The 19388-nt window shown below is 41.9% G+C and overlaps 1 protein-coding gene across 1 annotated transcript; it reads right to left on the bottom strand.

Moving 5' to 3' along the window:
- Positions 1–13142: 13142 nt before the first annotated feature.
- Positions 13143–18171, bottom strand: LOC119365340. Its single transcript, XM_037630960.1, has 10 exons — positions 17741–18171; positions 17122–17580; positions 16930–17007; positions 16811–16848; positions 16665–16706; positions 16443–16514; positions 15621–15725; positions 14843–14923; positions 14169–14293; positions 13143–13588 (listed from the first exon to the last, which is right to left on the bottom strand). Exons 1-10 carry the CDS (start codon positions 17995–17997, stop codon positions 13502–13504), a joined length of 1344 nt encoding a protein of 447 aa, XP_037486857.1. The 5' UTR covers positions 17998–18171; the 3' UTR covers positions 13143–13501.
- Between the last annotated feature and the right edge of the window lie 1217 nt (positions 18172–19388).

Genomic DNA, 19388 nt, shown 5'->3' with positions numbered 1-19388 from the left:
CAGGAAACCGTAACCATCTATTGATCAACGAGCTAGTCAACTAGAGGCTTACTAGGGACATGGTGTTGTCTATGTATCCACACATGTATCTGAGTTTCCTATCAATACAATTATAGCATGGATAATAAACGATTATCATGAACAAGGAAATATAATAATAATAACTAATTTATTATTGCCTCTAGGGAATATTTCCAACAGCTCGGTGGGTGGCTTAGGCATTCAAGGAGAGAGTTACTAAAGAGGGTTCTTGGGAGTAAGGAGGTGATGCAAACAATATGTGGATGAGTATGTTGACTTCTATTCGGTAGGTGGCTTTAGAGGAGTTTGGGGTGACTAGCCGAAGTAGAAGCGAAGCTAAAAATACCGGGTGGTGGAACGATGATGTCTAAAGGCTATTAAGGAGAAGAAAGACTGTTTAAAAGGCATACACCTAGATAGGAGTGCAGACAACATAGACATGTGGCAAAAAGACCGCAAAGCGAGCTGTGTGTTAAGCAGGGGGCCAGGCGTATGAGGACCTCTACCACAATTTACACATAAAGGAAGGCGAAATGTAAATCTATAAATGACCAAGATCCAAGTGAGGAAGACGAGAGGTGGCAACCAAGTCAAATGCATCACAGACAGAGCAGATTGGCTTTTAGCAGTAATGCAGAAGAAACTAGCAGTGGCAGGTGCAAAATGCCTACTAGTGGCGGGCTTAGCTACAGAGGGCGCATGCCACTGACCTCCCACCACTGCTAATAGGTCACCAGTGAAGGTAAGAGAGCCCGCCACTAGTAAGCCATTAGCAGTTGCAGGCAATATTAAGTACCAGCCACAGGTCTTTCATGTACCACTAGCTTGCGTCCCAATCCGCCCGCCACAATATTCTGTTGTTGCAATGGCTATCCTCTATTTACGCACGCCATTGATAGCAATCCAACCCAAAAGGGAAAAAATGCTGCCATGATAGCTTTCTTTGCTGCCATGGCAGCATTTTGCACTTGATCATGACATTGCATTGTGTTGCATTACATATATAAATGTTTGTATCAACATTCATCCATACATATCAAAACTAACTTACACATTAATCATTTATATTACATCAACGATGAGTACCAAGACCGATAGAACAAGGACCTGCGGGTCGCCTGCTCTAGAATTGGAGATCCGGCCCCCCGAAGAGCCCATGTAACTACCTCACCCGTCATGGGTATGGTGGTTGGACTCTGACCCAGCCACATCCACAAACTCTTATCCAGGGTCGCCTCCGTCAAGATGCACACTACAAGGTCATTGAATCGCTTATGTGCTATCTTTTGCATCGCTGAGAACCCGACTAAAAAATATGTGATTGTTTTTGAAGAAAATCCTCGTGACGGGAAAACCCATCGCGTAAGATCAATTTCTATGACGGAAACCGTCACTAGCTAATTTCCTCTCAGGGAAGCACCCTCGACAGCTTTGGTGACATTCTGGCTTGACTCTAGGTGACGCATTTGGCCATCCCTATGCATGTGCATATTTTCTGACAGTTATTAGTGTCACGGAAAGGGTCGGACATGTCCTTTTCTGAAAACATAAATAAAAAATAACTAATTGTTTTTCAGTTGACTCATTTAGCAGGATCACTTTTTTAATATCAGGAAATTGCTTGGGATTGAGATCGTTCCATTCCCTCCTAACAAAGGAATTGGGGACGTCAAGTTAATGCCCTCCTCTATTACCACGTCTCCTGTGAGGAGAGAGGGTGCACGGCTAGGTGAACGGGATGAGGCGGTACGGCGAGGCGACGTGCCCCTGCTGTAGGGAGAAGTGACACGCGAATACGACAAAGTGAAACAAGGATGATTTCAGGTGAGATCTATCATGAAAGAAATCACAGCAAACCTGTTTGAGTTTCCTGAATTAGGTGATGCTAATTCTTATACACTTTTTATGTTTCTCAGGAAATATGTTGAAAACGGATTAATGGTGAACGAAAGATGACCCCGACATACAACCATGGTGTGAAGGAGTCTATGGATTTCGCGGTTGCTCAGAACAACGGATCTGAAGACATGTTGTGCCCATGCAGGGTTAGGATAATGGGCTCCTCCACCCTATAGATCGAGTTATATTTCATGTTAGTAAAATGGTATGTCCAAGACGTATATGACGTGGATCTATCATGGGGAATCACTCGACAACTATGAAAGCAGTGGTACTACCAATGAAGGTGGTTATGGATCCACCTTGTCCCAGAGCAGCATCCTTTACCTAGCGTAGCATCATTTTGGTAGGGAGCTAGTTTTGAAAGGCTTGAGTTGGGTTGTGGGTATAGATAACAAAATTAAGTTCTTGGATCATAAGTGGATCCCACGCCACCCAACGGGATCTTTTTGTACTCTGGTCCCTATTCCTGACGGAGTGACAGTTGATTTCCTCCTTAGTGTCGATCAAAAATTCTGGGATGAGGGGTGTGGTCTGAAGTGTTTTTCCTAAGATGATGGCCAAGGTAGTATTACAAATTCCAATCGTTGTTTGTGAGGCTGATGATTTTGTTTCCTAGCCCCATGATTGCTTTGGATCCTACTCAGTCAGACCAGCATATAACTTGGCCAACTATGAGAAATTGCATGCTACTCGTAATTCTAGTGGCCATGGTGTTCAGTCATATGTTGGTGTTGAAGAGAAAAGTTGGCAAGCTCTTTAGAAGGTCAATGCTCTGGGGAGGATGAATATTGTTCTCTAGAGACTGGCCCATGATTGTCTGCTGACGGGCAACCAGTTTCTAGGGCGCCATTTTGCAAACACTGGGGCTTTTTTCTGCAGCGGACGAGAGTTGGCTGAGCACCTATTCCCGTTTTGCCATTTCGCACGCCAGGTATAGCGAGTGGTGAAACGGAAATTAGGCTTCCATCTATGCCAGAAAGGTTTTGTTCATACCAAGCAATGGATAATTGATTTCCTTTAGTGAGCGACCCCTCTCGAGGCCACGGGTTTGGTCGTAACAATTTGGCATTTTTGGGAGGCCTGGAATAATGCAAGAAACAATGATGCTACAATTCATCCCCGCGGAGTGGTTGAGAAAGCTTTGGGTTATGTTGACTTCATTGTGCAGAACTGTGGTAGGACTGCAATTGCTTCAAGCCGTGATACCCCTGTATTTCCTATTAAATGGGTTCTGCTGTCGACAAATGCAGTGAGGGTTAATGTGGATGCTGCACTCCTCAAGGATTCTCGACGAATGTTGAGAGTTGACGTGGTAATCAAGAACCACATCGGAGATTGCCTGTTGGCTTGCCATGAACACATTGATCGAGGTTACCGCCCCGAAACTAGCAGTAGGACTTGATGCTAAGGCATGCGGTGGCTCTCACCTGCCAGGAATGCTTTTCAAGGCCGTTTTCCAGCCAAACTGTTTATCACTAGCAGTTGGAATTGACGCTAAGGCATGCTTCAACGATTGATCGCTCGCTGGTGGGGCTCATCACTGGTGATCTCGCTCGCCGGTTCTACCCGTCAACACTGTTCAAAACACAGGCGCCTCACAAAACTAGCCACACAACGCAACACAAGAACTGATACAGAGTACATTCCTAGTGTCGTGAAATGCGTACATTCCTCGTGTTGTGAAATGCGTGAATGGAGCCAACGCAATTATACTTCATCAACTTACTATCTAGTTCCTCCGTACTAAAATATAAGATGCTTTTGCAATTCATATTCAACACTATCACTTTCAGTGTAATTTCAATGAAATGTCAGGAATTTCTTTAATTTCGGTACATACTAAAATAATTGTCTTTCAGTCAAAAATTTCAGCAATCTCAGTAGTACATAGAGATTCAATTTTTTTTGAATTATCAAAATATTTGATGGATCTTAGTCAAATTCAAAGGGAAATTTCGGTCTTTGGCCGAAATGAAAACCAAAATCGCTGAATTTCATACTTAAACTGTACTCCCTTGGTAAACAAATATAAGAGCGTTTAGATCACTACTACTTTAGTGATCTAAACCTCTTATATTTCTTTACAGAGGGAGTACCAAGAATTGCTTTTCCAGATTTTGCATGGAAGAGCTAGATAAATTAGCATCTTGTAGCACCAAAAAAAATCCAAGACCATGCAGGTGTTCCACTAGAACACATGACATAAATCTGACTTGCTAGCATAGACCATATATATAGCTCTAATTAACAAGAACGCCACGACTTCATAGTAGCATCATATATAGCATAACATAACATTATGAGTTCTAGGAGACTTGCAAGCCTCAAGCAAGTAGGTGACATAATCAGGGCGCAAGCACTAAGTAGTAAAATAGGAGCAGCAACAGGAACGGAACAACGAAATGCCAGCTGCAACATCACCGGTGGGTGCCGTTGCCCATCAATCATCTCTGTCTTCACATGGAGCAGACGGGCCTCAGCTTCGGCCTGAAGTTCACCTGCACTCGAAACAAGTATACCATCAGCCAACCTTGTCTAAAACATTAGGTACCTCACAGGATGATCCATATAACGCAACACAAGCAAGAACGAAGGTACTCTCAAGTGCATTCCTCATGCTGTAAAATGCAATGCGCTATGGTTGGAAACACTACAAATTCGTAACAGTCAGCACTACTGTAAAGCCGTTACAGATCAATCAGAGACACCCACCAGTCTACTACTCTACTGTCGGAAACAGTAGGTACTTGTTATGAACTGCTGAAGAAATCTCTAGTCATTGTAGGAATTGGCATAATTATCAATCAAAGTCGATGTATGTCTCGATAAGCTGAAAATCACTAATTCTACCATGCAAAAAAAAAATAACACTATTTCTACCACGCAATACAAAAAATCGCATTCTTTTCAAGACAGGCAACCAATGCATCTTATCAACTAAAACCTGGTGTTGTACATTTAATGCTCACCCTACTAAGATCTGTACAAAAGATACAGTCTTCTCTATTAACGACATCGTACACAATTTGTCCATTCAAGCTATTCTACTATGGTATTCATGCACAACAGTATAAGCAAGAACAAAAACCGAGCCTTACCGAACTTTTTTCACCAAATGTCCCAGTCGTTCGTTGCCTTTTTGCATAAATATCATCCTCAACGGTTGGCAGTCCATCCATTGAATTATGAGTATGACAACCTGCTTGTATTAAACGCTTTGCACCTGTCCAAGCATTAACAACTGGATTAAGTATTATTGCACATAACAGAATTTCACTGAAATTTAACGTCTTATGTTCTTTAACAGTTTTCAAGGACCATGGGTGAAGAAAGAGGTGTGTGCACATTTGCAAGAAGAGTATGAACTTGATTTGTTTCCATTAGTTTCGGACGAATCAATGAGTTCTTAGCAAGAATGCAAGATCAATACAGAAATCAACAGTTGCAGAATGTAAGCTTAGCCGCTCACAGATGCAAACACAGTCCTGAAAGACTAAAACTACCGATGAAGACACAAAGAAAGTTGTGTAGGAACTAGTGATAAAAAGACTGCAGAAAGTAGGTGGGACAGCTCAACTGAATTAATACATCTGAAACAGGAACTAAGGAACTTATAACGAGGCAGATAACACATTATGTATGGTGAACATAGGCACTTGATTACAGAATACATTTCTCTAGCAAGTAACGGAGAAGGGATCAAACAAAGCTGACAGTTACCAGAAGGTGCATATGTCCTCGTACTAAACAAAGGTGTTCAACTAATTACCTGCATTTGTCGGTGTTGAGATCTCAGGGTTTTTAGCATGAACTTTCAAGGTACCAGAAATGATCTGGCAGATTGGAGCACCTGCAACAAGTCGACAGTTAGCAATTGCAGCAAGTAACCGAACACAGACGAATTGCAAGAAAACATCAATCCCAAGAAAGAGTGCAGTTATAATTTACCAGGAATTTTCACTAATGATGTGGCATGGGCTTTAAAATTATCTGTGGGTGTGCCGAGCATGGTTTGTCCAGACGGAGCATCAGAAGCATCTGCAGCAAGTTCAACTGTAAAAAAAAGGCAGCATCTTAGTAGATGCATCCAGCATTAATTTAGCATGCTTTCAATCGTCAGAAATATATCCAAGAGTTCTTATTGCTAAATAGAAGTTTGAGCATTATTAGCGCTCTGATTTTTCTAAGCAAAAGTTACACGATCATAGCATCCTGTAGTCTCAAAGATATGCCTGCACAAAATATAGCAGGCTGAAACGTATCATGTAAATACAGGGCAACATGCGTGCTATCCTATGTTTGGTTTAGAGGGGCAAGGTAAAGTAGGGGCCACTTATTGGAACTGACTTCGTCTACAAAACTACTATCCAATTGACCTATAAATTTACTGCCATTTTCATTGGTATAGGTTTCAGTAAAAACCATTACACTGTACTATCATAAAATCTACAAAACTTGCCCTTTATTACTTTTTAATTAAATATATATAATATACTCATGTTTTAAAGGTTATTAGAATGGAAGACACAGGGGAAATTTCCGCAGCGAAAAATCCCCGATGTCGTAGCAGGTGTCCAAGACATCTGAACTATTGCAGGTCATCAGCCGATAAAAAAGGGGATATTCTATGCAGGGTTTGAAAATGACGCTGTAGTTAAAAGGTAAAATGCAGCTCGAGGAAATAATGTGCTGATATGGCCCAAAAGGACTCGAAACAGATTAAAGAGCTAGTTAAGAGCCCAAAGAGTGCATTGAGAGAGACAGTGGTAACTGGTAAGTGATCATAGCTGAAGACTTGCTGAACAGAATTATTCTGAAGTTTACCTTCCTTCCCACTTGGTTGAAAGTCATAGCTTAGTGTGCACCCTCTAGGCAGGCCAGCTTGTAAAGTCTCATCTGAAGATCACACAAGTTCATGAGTGAAAACAGAACAGGACAGAACAGTAACCAAAAGTGGTTCGTTTTCGCGAAACAAAATAATTGGTGGAGTGTAAACAGTGTTCTCAGTGGAAATGCAAGACACATGAAGAGGAGAGGTGGTTTTACCAAGGAAATCGACCAGCAGTTCCAGCGCTTCATCTCTCGATCCTGCCGGCCGGTTCATTGGAGGAAGACATGGTTAGTGACTGCCAAACATATATCGAATCTAAGAGCTACATTGCTTAATCATAACATATATTTCTGAAGGGGACATTATACCAATGCTTGAATCCCTAACGAGGCGGCAATACCGTTGGCTGCAAAAGGCAAGGAATTAGTCAATGTGTTGTCAAAAACTGGGAAGAGCAGAACAGAGGAGAGCTTAAATCAATTCGCCTGGAGGTAACAAGACATTACTGTTTTATGGCCGTGATGATAGCGTCTGTTTTTGGTGGCTGGGGGCCTTGTTTCTTCACCCGACGCCTCAGGAACAAACTGTGAATGGTTACAGACAGACAGGAGGGCCGAAGTGAGATCAAATTGACACTGACTATGTTATCAAGGTACCCGAGTCTGAATGATGAATTTTTCTTTCATACCCGGTCCCAATGGGGAGTACATCGTGCGGCATCATGCAGCGGGACGGCAGCACCGTCCGGCGTTTCAGCTCCGGAGTACGGTGAGCCAACTCGGGGATAAGACACGCCGCGTGGCTCCTCACCTTGTCCCAGTCGATGGCGGCCCTGAGGTGGCCCGAGTCCGGGGCGAGGATGGAGTAGTTCATGGAGCGGAACCTGCGCTCGGCGGGGGTGGAGCTGCTGCGGCCGTTGGCGTACTGCTTGTCCAGGTGCATGTCCTTGTTGCCGGCGACCACGTTGGCGAAGCGGTGGTGCATGAGGAGGAAGTTGCTGAAGATCCTGGCGCGGAAGCTCCGACGTTCACTGAGGAACGGCGGCAGGTAGGTGTTGAGGTACATGAGGGCGTCCTCCCGTTGGCCCCGCCTCACCAGCCGCCGGACGTGATCTACGTTGAACAGCACCCCCGTCTCGCGATTCAGCCTGCTCGCAGCGATCCAGCGATGTAAACCAAACAAGCACGCGGGCGTCGATCTCAAGATAAAAAGCATACACGTACTCTCTGAAGGCGCCGTGGAAGCCTTGGTCGACGAGGAAGGAAAGGAGGCGCCGCTCACGAACCCGCTTGACACAGGAATACTGCACCGTGCATGAGGGCTTGACGGCGTCCTTGCCCTTGCCGGAGACCACAACGGAGTTCTCGCCCACGCTGGCGTCCTCGTCGCCATTGCCGGAGACCACGACGGAGGAACTCATCACGCCCAGACAAAGTCGGCGATCAGGATGGAATTGAACTTTCGATTGGATTTGGACGGGGGAGTGGGTATGGGGCCCGGCACTAGTTCCCGCTCGTTATAGCGGCTGCGGTAGGACGAGGAGACCGATTTCTCTCGTTTCTCTCGCTTCTCTTTTCCCTCTGCTTCTCCCCCCGCCTCTCTCCTCTCTCGCTTCTCTCTTCCCTCTTCATCTCCCCTCGTAGAGGCTGGCTGGGCCTGGGCCTGTAATTCAAAAATAGCTCTTTTTTATTTATACGTTGTAATTTTCTTTTCTTTTGAGTTGTTTTATTACGATACCTCCTATTCAGGGGAGACCCTATGTGCCGCATTTTGCGGCGAATAGCCAGCGTGGCGCACACAGGAGTTGTCCGACTGGGCCAGCCCACTATGAGGATCCCGAGGTGTGTCTACAGAGGTAAAAAATCGCAAAACCCAAAATAACGCCACAAGGAATCAAACCTACGACGTCCCTAGCCTCAACAAGCGCTGCTAACCATCGGACTGAATGGCTGCATCGCGATTGTAGTTAGGAACTTTCCATAGTGCGATCATTCCCTTGCATGTTATTTTCTGTACGTGTATTGGAGCATATAGATTTGAATATGTGATTTTTTTGGGAAAAGTTGGAACATGATTTGAAGTACCTGAATATTTTCTGAAGTTGTGAACAAAATTTTAAAACATAAATATTTTTCGACATTACGAACAATTTTTTCAAAACACGAATATTTTTTGGAATTACGAAAAATTTCTTTTAAACACCATTTTTTTAAGTTAAAAAAACATGAACACTTTTGGAATATGTGAACAAAATTGGAGAAGCTGGAACATTTTTCGAAATTACAGATTTTTTTTCGAATCTATGACAAATTTTAGAAATGAGAACATTTATTCCAATTCCTCGAACATATTTTCACTTTGCCAACTAATATTAAAAAACATTTTTCTAAAATTTGTGAACATATTTTCAAAGTGAGAACGTTTTTGGAATTCCCTATCATTTTGTGAATTTGTGAATAAACAGATAAAATGCAAACATTTTATGAAATTCTGAACAATCTTCTGAAATGTTGTGAAAAGTTCTAAAAAGATACCATAAGCCGCTGAAGATTTGATCTTTTTCTGAAATTTTGAAACTCTTTTTTGTAAACACGAACATTATTTGGGAAATTCATTATTTTTATAAAAAAGGAAGAAAATTGAATAGGAGAACATTTTTCGAAATTCCGAACATTTTTTTGAAAAAGCAAACTTTTTTGAAAAACAAGAGTTGTTCTTAAAAAGGTGAACATCTTTAGAAATTACGAACAACTTTTACAAAAACACAAAATTTATTTGAAATTCCTACACTCATTTTTTGAATTTGCGAAATTTTCAACGTGACATTTTTTTAAAGTTGATATTTTTCCCCAAATGGTGGCATTTGCTGAAGTTGTGAACAAATTTGCATAATAGGAACTTTTTTAAAGTTGTCAAACATTTCTGAATTTGTGAACAAAATTTATAAATACAAACAAGTTTTGAATCGTGAACATTCTTTAATGTGTGAATAGAATTTAAAAACAGGAACATTTGTATTGAAGTTCCTGAATACTTTCTATTTTGTGAATAAAATTTAAAATGCGGACCTTATTTGAAATTCTATTTTTTTATGAATTTTAGGAGATAATTCAAAAAGCAAACAAAATTTGAAATTTTAAACTTTTTAGAATCTCGAAACATTTTTTCTATTGAAGCGAACAAAATTTGAAATTCTAGATTTTTTGGAATTTCTGAAGAAACGTTTTTTGGAATTTAAAATAATTTTTAAATAAAATAAAAGGTGCAAGAAAATAAAAAGAAAAAGAAAAAAGAAAAGAAAGACGAAAAATAAGAGAAATAGGAAAACAAAAAAGAAAAAGAACTGCAAAATAAAAAACCCGGCTTCGGGAACCTACTAGAAGGTTCCCAAAACCGGAAAAAAAAACAGGCTGGAAACATCATAGAATGCTCCTAAAACCGGTAAATAGGGTATTCCCCTATTCAGCGCTTCACGCGCCCATAGGGGGTCACTGGGGGACCTCCTAACCAGCGCTTATAGCTCCCGAACTGGAACATGGCGCTTGAAGGCTTCCGTTTGGGCCGGCCCATATAGATCTTAGTTGCTCCCGTTTCATCAGTTTTTTCATCGGCTTGTACGATTGGTTAAATTGTCGTGTTTCTATGGCCATCCTGGTATATAGTGGCCGAGCTATGGCTGGGCCAAACCAGGGCATGGCCTGCCTTGCCCAACTAGATTTTTGTCAAGAATAGTGTTGAATCTTGGTCGTAAGAGTAAAATTTTAATGGCACTTCTGAACCTGACCTATTTGGCCCGCCCAGAGAAATGACTGTAGCTCTGCCACTGCCAGTATGGCCACCCACATGCATGCATGGTAGCCGTCGTGCTGCTACTAGCAGCTCCAGTGGTACTAGTGGTTGCATGCGTCTAGATAGGTAGGAAATGAAAACAGTTTTATGGGTTTACATATTCTTTTGCAAGCTCAATCTTCTATTCAACAATTAACCCTTGACCATTTTAAAAAAAATTAAAAATAAAAAACATAAGTTTTAAAAAGTCATCAATTTTGAAACAAAGTTCCTTAAATTTCAAAAGAAGTTCATAAATTCGAAAAACATTTTTTGATTTTGAAAAGAAAATCATAGAATTGGGAAAAAGTTCATCGAATTTGGAAAAAAGCTCACAAAAATTGAAAACATTCATTGTAGTGAGAATACATTCATTGAATTTAAAAAAAGTTCATCAACTTTGGAAAAAGTTCAATGAATTTCCAAAAAAGTTCATCAAATTTGAAAAGGTGTCGGTTGTGAAAAAAAGTTCATCGAATTTCCAAAAAAGTTCATCAAATTTCTGAAAAGTACATCAAATTTGAAAAAAATCATCAATTTGAAAAAAGGTTCATCAGTTTTGAAGAAAAAGTTCACAAAATAGTAAAAAAGTTCATCTGATTTTGGAGAAAGGTACACAAATTTGAAAACAGTTCATGGATTTTGGAATAAATTTATCAATTTTGAAGAAAAAAAAGTTCATTGAAGTTTTTTCTAAAAGTCACATATACCGTATAGCACAAAAGGTCTTGCTCCCTGAAGAAAGAATGTAATTGTAGAAAGAAATATTTTGTCTCAAGTCTTTCCTTGTCCTACTGGTAGTGCGGTGGGGAAACCAGGAACGAGAAACCTCGATCTCGAGTTCGAAACCCCGCTAGCACACCCATTTTTTCCTCGAATGATTAGTGTAACACATTCCAATCAGTGTGCATGAGGTGGATAATTTTGTTTCCTGGCCTCATGATTGTTTGGATCCTACTCGGTCGGATCAGCATAAAACTTGGCCAAGTCTGAGAAATTTCATGCTACTCGTAATTCTAATGACCATGGTGTGCAGTCAGACTTTGGTGCTGAAGAGAAAAACTGGCAAGCTCTTTAGAAGGTCAATGCTCCGGGGAAGATGAATATCGTTCTCTGGAAACTGACCCATGATTGTCTGTCGACGGGCATCCAGTTGCTAACATTTTTCAAGGCTGGGGCATGTTTTTATATAGCAGACAAGAGTTGGTTGAGCATCTATTCCCGTTAGCCATCTCACACGCGAGGTATGGTGAGTGGTGAAATAGAAATTAGGCCTCCATCTATGTTAAAAAGGTCTTGTTCATACCTAATAGTGGATATTTGTTTCCTTCGGTGAGCGACCTCTCTTGAGGCCACGGCTTCGGTGATAACAATTTGGCACATTTGGGAGATCTAGAATGATGCAAGAAACAATGATGTTACGATGCATCCCTACAAAGTGGTTGAGAAAGCTTTGGCTCATGTTGACTTCATTGTGCATAACTATGGTAGGACTGCAATTGCTTCAAGTCGTGATACCCGGTATCTCATGTTAAATGGTTTCTGTCACCAATAGATGCAGTGACGGTTAACGTGGGTGTTGCACTCTTCAAGGATTCTCGGCAGATGGGAGTTGGTGCGGTAATCAAGAACCACATCGGAGATTGCCTGTTGGCTTGCTGCGAGCACATTGACGAGGTTACCACCCCGTGCGGTGGCTCTCACCCGCCGGGAATGCTTTTCAAGGGTCGTTTTCCGGCTGTCCATCCCTTATCAAGAAAATCAATGCTTCAACGATTGATCCCTTGCCGGTGGGGCTCATCACTGCTGATATCAAGGAGTTGGCGTCGTTCTTCTCGTCTGTTAGCTTTAGCCATGTAAATCGTTTGTCGAATGTCGCGGCACATATTCTAGCTAGATCATCTGAGTCCTCCAGTGACTATTCTTCATGTAACCCCGAATTGTATCTCGGAGGCACTTAGTGTTAATTATCCTTGATAAAAAATGCGATATTCCTAAAAAAACAAGTACTAACCTTTAACATTTAGAAGGACTTTTAAAAATAGGTGTTTGGAAAGGTTCCGCATGTCATCGCTCATCCCTGTCCAAAACAGTGCCGCCTCACAGAACTATCCACACCGCGACACAAGAATGGATACCGCTGAGTACCTTTCTGGTGTTGCCAAATGCATGAACAAAGCCAACACAATTATGCTTCATCAACTTACTATCTAGTCCCTCTGTTAAAAAATTTGTTGAAAAAATGAATGTACCTAACATATTTTAGTTCTAGATACATCTATTTTTATCCATTTCTTCGACAAGTATTTTCAGATGAAGGAAGTATATACTGGTAAAAACAGAATAGTCCACACTTCCACTTTGGTAATTTCAATGAAATTTCATTAATTTCAGTACATACTAAATAATTGTCTTCGGTCAAGATTTGAGCAATCTCGGTAGTATATAGAGTCAGATTATTTTCTGAATTATCAAAATGGGAGCTTAGTCAAATTCAAATGGGAATTTCGGTCCTTTGGCCGAATTGAAAACCGAAACCACTGAATTTCATACTCAAAACTGTACCAAGAATTGCTTTTCCAGATTTTGCTTGGAAGAGCTAGATCAATTAGCATCTTGTACGCACCAAAAATAATATCCAAGACCATGCAGGTGTTCCATTAAAACACATGACATCTAACATACTAGCATCACCATATAGCTCTAATTAACAAGAGGGCCACGCCTACATATAGTACTCGCATCATAGCATAACATAACATTATGAGTTCTAGGAGACTTGCAAAGTTGCAAGCAAGCAGGAGACAATCAGGGCGCAAGCACTAAGTAGCAGTATAGGAGCAGCCGCAGGACCCAAACAACCAAATGCTAGCTGCAACAGCACCGGTGGGTGCGGTAGCCCATCAACCATCTCTGTCTTCACATGGAGCAGACGGGCCTCAGCTTCGGCCGGAAGTTCACCAGTGTGCTGGTGTCGGTGGACACTCTGCCTCCAAACGCCGGAACCTGCACATGAAACAAGTATACCATCAGCCAACCCTGTAGGTACCTCACAGGATGATCCATATAATGTAACATCAGCAAGAACAAAGGTACTCTCACGTGCATTTCTCATGCTGTAGAATGCAATGCGCTATGACTGAAAACACTACAAATTCATGAAAGTCAGCACTGCTGTAAAGCCGTTACAGATCAATCAGAGACACCCGCCAGACTACTGTCGGAAACAGTAGATACTTGTTCTGAAGTGCTGAAGAAACCTTTAGTCACCAGTTTACTTGTACGCAGCATAAGTATCAATCAAAGTCGATATATGTCTCAATAAGCTGATGACCACTATTTCTACCATGCAAAAAAAAAACTATTTCTACCACACGATACCAAAATGTGTATACTTTTCAAGGCAGGCAACCAGAGCAACTTATCAACTAAGTGTGGTGCTGTATATTTAACGCTCACCCTACTAAGATCTGTACAAAAGATACAGTCTTCTATTAACGATATCATACACAACTTGTCTACGCAAGCTATTCTACTATGCTATTCATGCACAACAGTACAAGTAAGAACAAAAACCGAGTCTTACCGAACTTGCTTCATCAAATGCCCCGTCCGTCCGTTGCTTTTTTGGATAAATATCATCCTCAACAGTTCGCAGTCCACCCATTTGATTCCGAGCATGACAACCTGCTTGTATTAGACGCTTTGTGCCTGCCCAAGAATTAACAACTGGATTAAGTATTACCGCACATAACATAACTTCACTCAAATTTAACATCTTATGTTCTCTAACAGTCAGTATTTCAAGGACCACGAGTGAAGAAAGAGGTGTGTGCACATTTGAAAGACGAGTATGAACTTTATTTGCTTCCATTAGTTTCTAATAAAATCCATGAGTTCCTAGCAAGATCAATACAGTAAACAAATCAACACTTGCAGAATGTAAGCTTAGCCGCTCACGGATGCAGATGTAGTACTGAAACTACTGTTTGAAGGCACAAAAATATTTGTGTAGGAACTAGTGGTAATAGGACTGCACAGAGAATCTGGGCCAGCTAACTGAATTAATAAAACTGAAACAGGAACTAAGGAGATTATAACAAGGCAGATCACATATTATTATCTTTGATGAACATATGCACTTGATTACAGGATACATGTTCTCTACCAAATAAAGGGAATACCAGGGATCAAACAAAGTTGACAGTTACCACAAGGTGTATTTGTCCTGGTATTAAACAAAGATGTTAAGCTAATTACCTGCATTTGTCGGTGACAATATCCCAGGGTTTTTGGCATGAACTTTCAAGGCACGAGAAATGATCTGGCAGATTGGAGCACCTGCAACGAGTCGACAGTTAGCAATTGCAGCAAGTAACCAAACACTGGTGAATTGCAAGAAAACATCAATCCCAATAAGGAGTGCAGTTATAAACTAGCATCAGGCAAATATAAGTAGGCACTTAATGTGAAGCAACCAACAAAATATAATAACTGCACAGAGAACCTAAGGGGAAGACTTTAATTTTCACCTAGATCTACTAATAATAACCTCCATAAAAGTGGGGCAACAATGTGTTAGGAACCTAGCTAATGCAGGGCAGCAAGGGAAGACAAAGATGGAATAGGTACAGAATTGTGAACATAAGTATGATACTCCCTCCGTCCCAAAATAAGTACCCCATACTAAAGTTGAGATGCTTATTTTGGGAAGGAGGGAGTACAATGCAGAACTGGGGGAAATATGTTTGGACACAGATCTTCTAAAATAAACCATACAAATAGGGCAGGACGTGCTAAGTTATTTGAAATGCAGGACTCCAGATGAAAAGCTGCCCCCATGTACCATACATGGAAAACATTATGATAACAAGTGGCAAGAGGACAGAAGACAGATCATGACCAGTTATAAACTACTGGTGAGATTGAAACATATCACTGAATGCTATCTATCAACAATGCATATAGCCAATTGACCAATTGTGCAGATGGAGGGTTATCAAAACATAAAAGCGGCGAGGGTGTCTGGATAATTTACCAGAAATTCTCACTAATGATGTGGCATGGACTTTAACTTTATCTGTGGATGTGCCGAGCATGGTCTGCACAGACGGAGCATGAGAAGAATCTGCAGCAAGTTCAACTGCAAAAAAAATGGAAGTATCTCAGTAGATGCATCCAGCATTAATTTAACATGCTCTCAATCATCACCGATATATCCAAGTGTACTTATTGCTAACTAGAAGTTTAAACATTATTAGCATTGTGATATTCCTAAGCAAAATTTACTTGATCATAGCATCATGCATCTCAAAGATATGCCTGCACAAAATATACATGTAAATACAGGGCAGGGCACATGCATGCTGTCCTATGTTTGGTTTAGAGGGGCAAGGTGAAGTAGGGGCCATTGATTCAAACTGACTTCATCTACAAAACTACTATCAGATTTACCGCGATTTTCATTGCTATAGTTTTTAGTAAAAACCATTAGACTGAACTATCATAAAATCTAAAAAACTTGCGCCTTCATTACTTTTTCTAATATATATAATATACTCATGTTTTCAAGCTTATTAGAATGAAAAGGACAGTGGAAATTTCTGTAGTGAAAAATCTCCTATCTCGTAGCAGGTGTCCAAGACATCTGAACTATTGCAGGTCATCAGCCGATAAAGTTTGAAAGTGGGGCTGAAGTTAAAAGGTAAAATGCAGCTGGAGGAAATAATGTGCTTATATGGCCCAAAAGGACTCAAAACAGATTCAACAGCCTGTTAAGAGCCCAGACAGTGCATTGAGAGAGACAGTGGTAAGCGATCAGAGCTGAAGACTTGTTGAATAGAATTATTCTGAAGTTTACCTTCCTTCCCGCTTGGTTGAAGGTCATAGCTTAGTGTGCACCCTCTAGGTAGGCCAGCCTGTAGAGTCTCATCTGAAGATCACACAAGTTCATGAGTGCAAACATAACAGAACATAACAGTAACCAAAAGTGATTGGTTTTCCCAAACAAAATAATTGGAGGAGTGTAAACAGTGTTCTCAGTGGAAATGCAAGACACATGAAGAGGAGAGGCTGGTTTTACCAAGGAAATTGACCAGCAGTTCCAGTTCTTCATCTTTCGACCCTGCCAGTTCATTGGAGGAAGACATGGTTAGTGACTGCCAAACATATATGGAACCTAAGACCTGCATTGCTTAATCATAATGTTTTCTGAAGGGGAGATTATACCAACGCTCGAATCCCTTAACTGTCTGCAATACTGCTGGCTGCAAAAGGCAAGGAATTAATCAATGTGCTGTTAAAAACCAGGACAAGCAGAACAGAGGAGAGGTAACTAATAATAGTACTGTTTCAAAGCTGTTAAGATAGCTTCTGTTTTTGGCGGCTGGGGGCCTTGTTTCTTCACGCGTCTCTTCCGGAACAAACTGTCAAGGGTTACAGACAGGAGGGCCAAGATGAGATTAAGTTGACACTGTCATATAGGTACTGGGCCGGCTAGGAAGCCAGGATTAACTGAGGCTGAATGATGAACTACATACCCGGTCCCAATGGGGAGTACATCGTGCGGCATCATGCAGCGGGACGGCAACACCATCGGGCGTCTCAGCTCTGGAGTAGCAAGAGCCATCCTGCGGACAACAAACTCTGCATGGCTCCTCACTCTGTCCCAGTCGATGGCAGCCCTGAGCTGGCCGGCGTCCGGGGCGAGTATGGAGTAGTTCATGGAACGGAACCTGCGCTCGGCGTCTGTGGAGTTACTGCGGCCGTTGGCATACTGCTTGTCCAGGTACGGGTCCTTGTTGCCGGCGACGACGTCGGCGAAGCGACCGTGCATGAGGAGGAAGTTGTGGAAGATCCTGGCGCGGAGGCTCCTCCTCTCACTTTTGAGCGGCGGCAGGAAGATGTTGAGGTAAAAGAGGGCGTCGTACCACCGGCCCCGCCTGACCAGCCACCGCATGTGATCCATGTCGAACAGCGCCGCCGTCTCGCGGGTCAGCCTGCATGCAGAGATCCATCGATATAAACCAAACCAGCATGCGTGCGTGATGTATTCGGATGGAATCCAATTCATTGATCTCAAGAGAGAAGCATAATCGATGTCAAGAGAGAAGGCGGCATCGATCTCAAGATAAAAAAAAAGTACTAGTATATTCGTACTCTCTGAAGGCGCCGTGGAAGCCTTGGTCCAGGAGGAAGGAGAGGAGGCGCCGCTCACGAAGCCGCTTGACGCAGGAATACTGCGCCGTGCATGAGGGCTTGACGGCGTCCTTGCCCTTGCCGGAGACCACGACGGAGGCCTCGCCCTTGCCGGAGACCACGACGGAGGCCTCGCCCTTGCCGGAGACCACGACGGGGGTCTCGCCCACGCAGGCGTCCTCGTCGCCATTGCCGGAGACCACGAGGGAGGAACTCATCACGCCCGGAATTGAACTTTCGATTGGATTTGGATGGGGAAGTGGGGATTGGGGATTTGGGGCTTTGGGGCACCGGCACCCCCTCGTTATATTGGCAGCGGCAGCGGAAGGACGCGGGGCCCGCTTTCTCTCGTTTCTCTCGCTTCTCTCTTCCCTCTTCTCCCCCGCCTCTCTCCTCTCTCGCTTCTCTCTTTCCTCTTCTCCCCCGCCTCTCTCCTCTCGCTTCTCTCTTCTCTCTCCTCTCGTCGTAGAGTCTAGCTGGGCCCGGGCCTGTAAGTCCAAACAGTCCTTTTTCTTATTTACGTTATAACTAGCAAAAGAACCGGTGCGTTGCAACCGGAGAGAAAATATAACACACACTCTTAACCCAACAACCATCACCCAAGATCACAATAGGTCCATCTCCTTTATTTTTGCGAGGCATCATATTTGTGTTGCCGCTTATCCTCCTTCTCACCCTCGCCGGCGATGGCCTCGGTGTTCACCCAAAAAAAACATGTTTGAATATGTTTAATCCTAAAGCGTCTCTCTCTTCCTCTCTCCTCTCCCTCCCTCTCTCTCTCGCTCGCTTTCTCTCACTCTCGCGATGAGAAATTTGTTGTTTTCCCCTGCGACATTTTTCAGAGGTATGCATGTGTAGTTATCGATGTTTTTTCCCTATATTATTATAGTGGGGTGTTTATTTGCAATCCGGGTCGCCGCCGTACGAAAGGAAAATGGAGCTTACGCTATAAATTATAAGTTTGCTCCCAAAACGATATTTTAAAAATATTTAACAGGTAAAATTAACATCATATTTAGATTCCACATATTTTTTTAATAAATTTCATATATAATATGTTAAAATCGAAGTTACGGTTTAAAGATACGGATAATTTAGAAAATCATTTATTTGACTTAAATATATTTCAAATAATATTTTAGAATACTTAACAGGTGAAAATTATCTCATATTCATATTCTACATATTTTTCTAATCAAATTTCATATATAACATGTTCAAATCGGAGTTACGGTTCAAAAGATATGAATGATTTAAAAAACATTGTTTGACTTAAATATGATCCGCGGATGAATCATCTAAAACATCAGGGGGGGTTTCGAAAAATGTAAAATAATGGTTCGGGTGTGACTTAAATACGGGCTGCGGGTTGATTTCAACAAAACACACGGACTTTTGTGTAAAATATGAAAAAACGATTCGTTTTAACTTAAAACAGGACTGCGGATTGAATTCCCTGAAATAGACGGACTTTTCTGAAAAATACCATGACGGATGAAAGAAACCCAATTTGCTTTATTATTAGGTAAAGATTAAAAATATTAGGACAATTTCGGCCGATAAGCCTTTGTAATGTGGTCTACAAGATCGCTTCCAAGGTTTTAGCTAA

This window comes from Triticum dicoccoides, chromosome 2B, assembly GCF_002162155.2.
Source record: "Triticum dicoccoides isolate Atlit2015 ecotype Zavitan chromosome 2B, WEW_v2.0, whole genome shotgun sequence".
In the NCBI taxonomy this organism is placed as follows: Eukaryota; Viridiplantae; Streptophyta; class Magnoliopsida; order Poales; family Poaceae; genus Triticum; species Triticum dicoccoides.
Note: the sequence above shows the minus strand (reverse complement) of the source record. Positions and strands in the feature narration are given on the sequence as shown.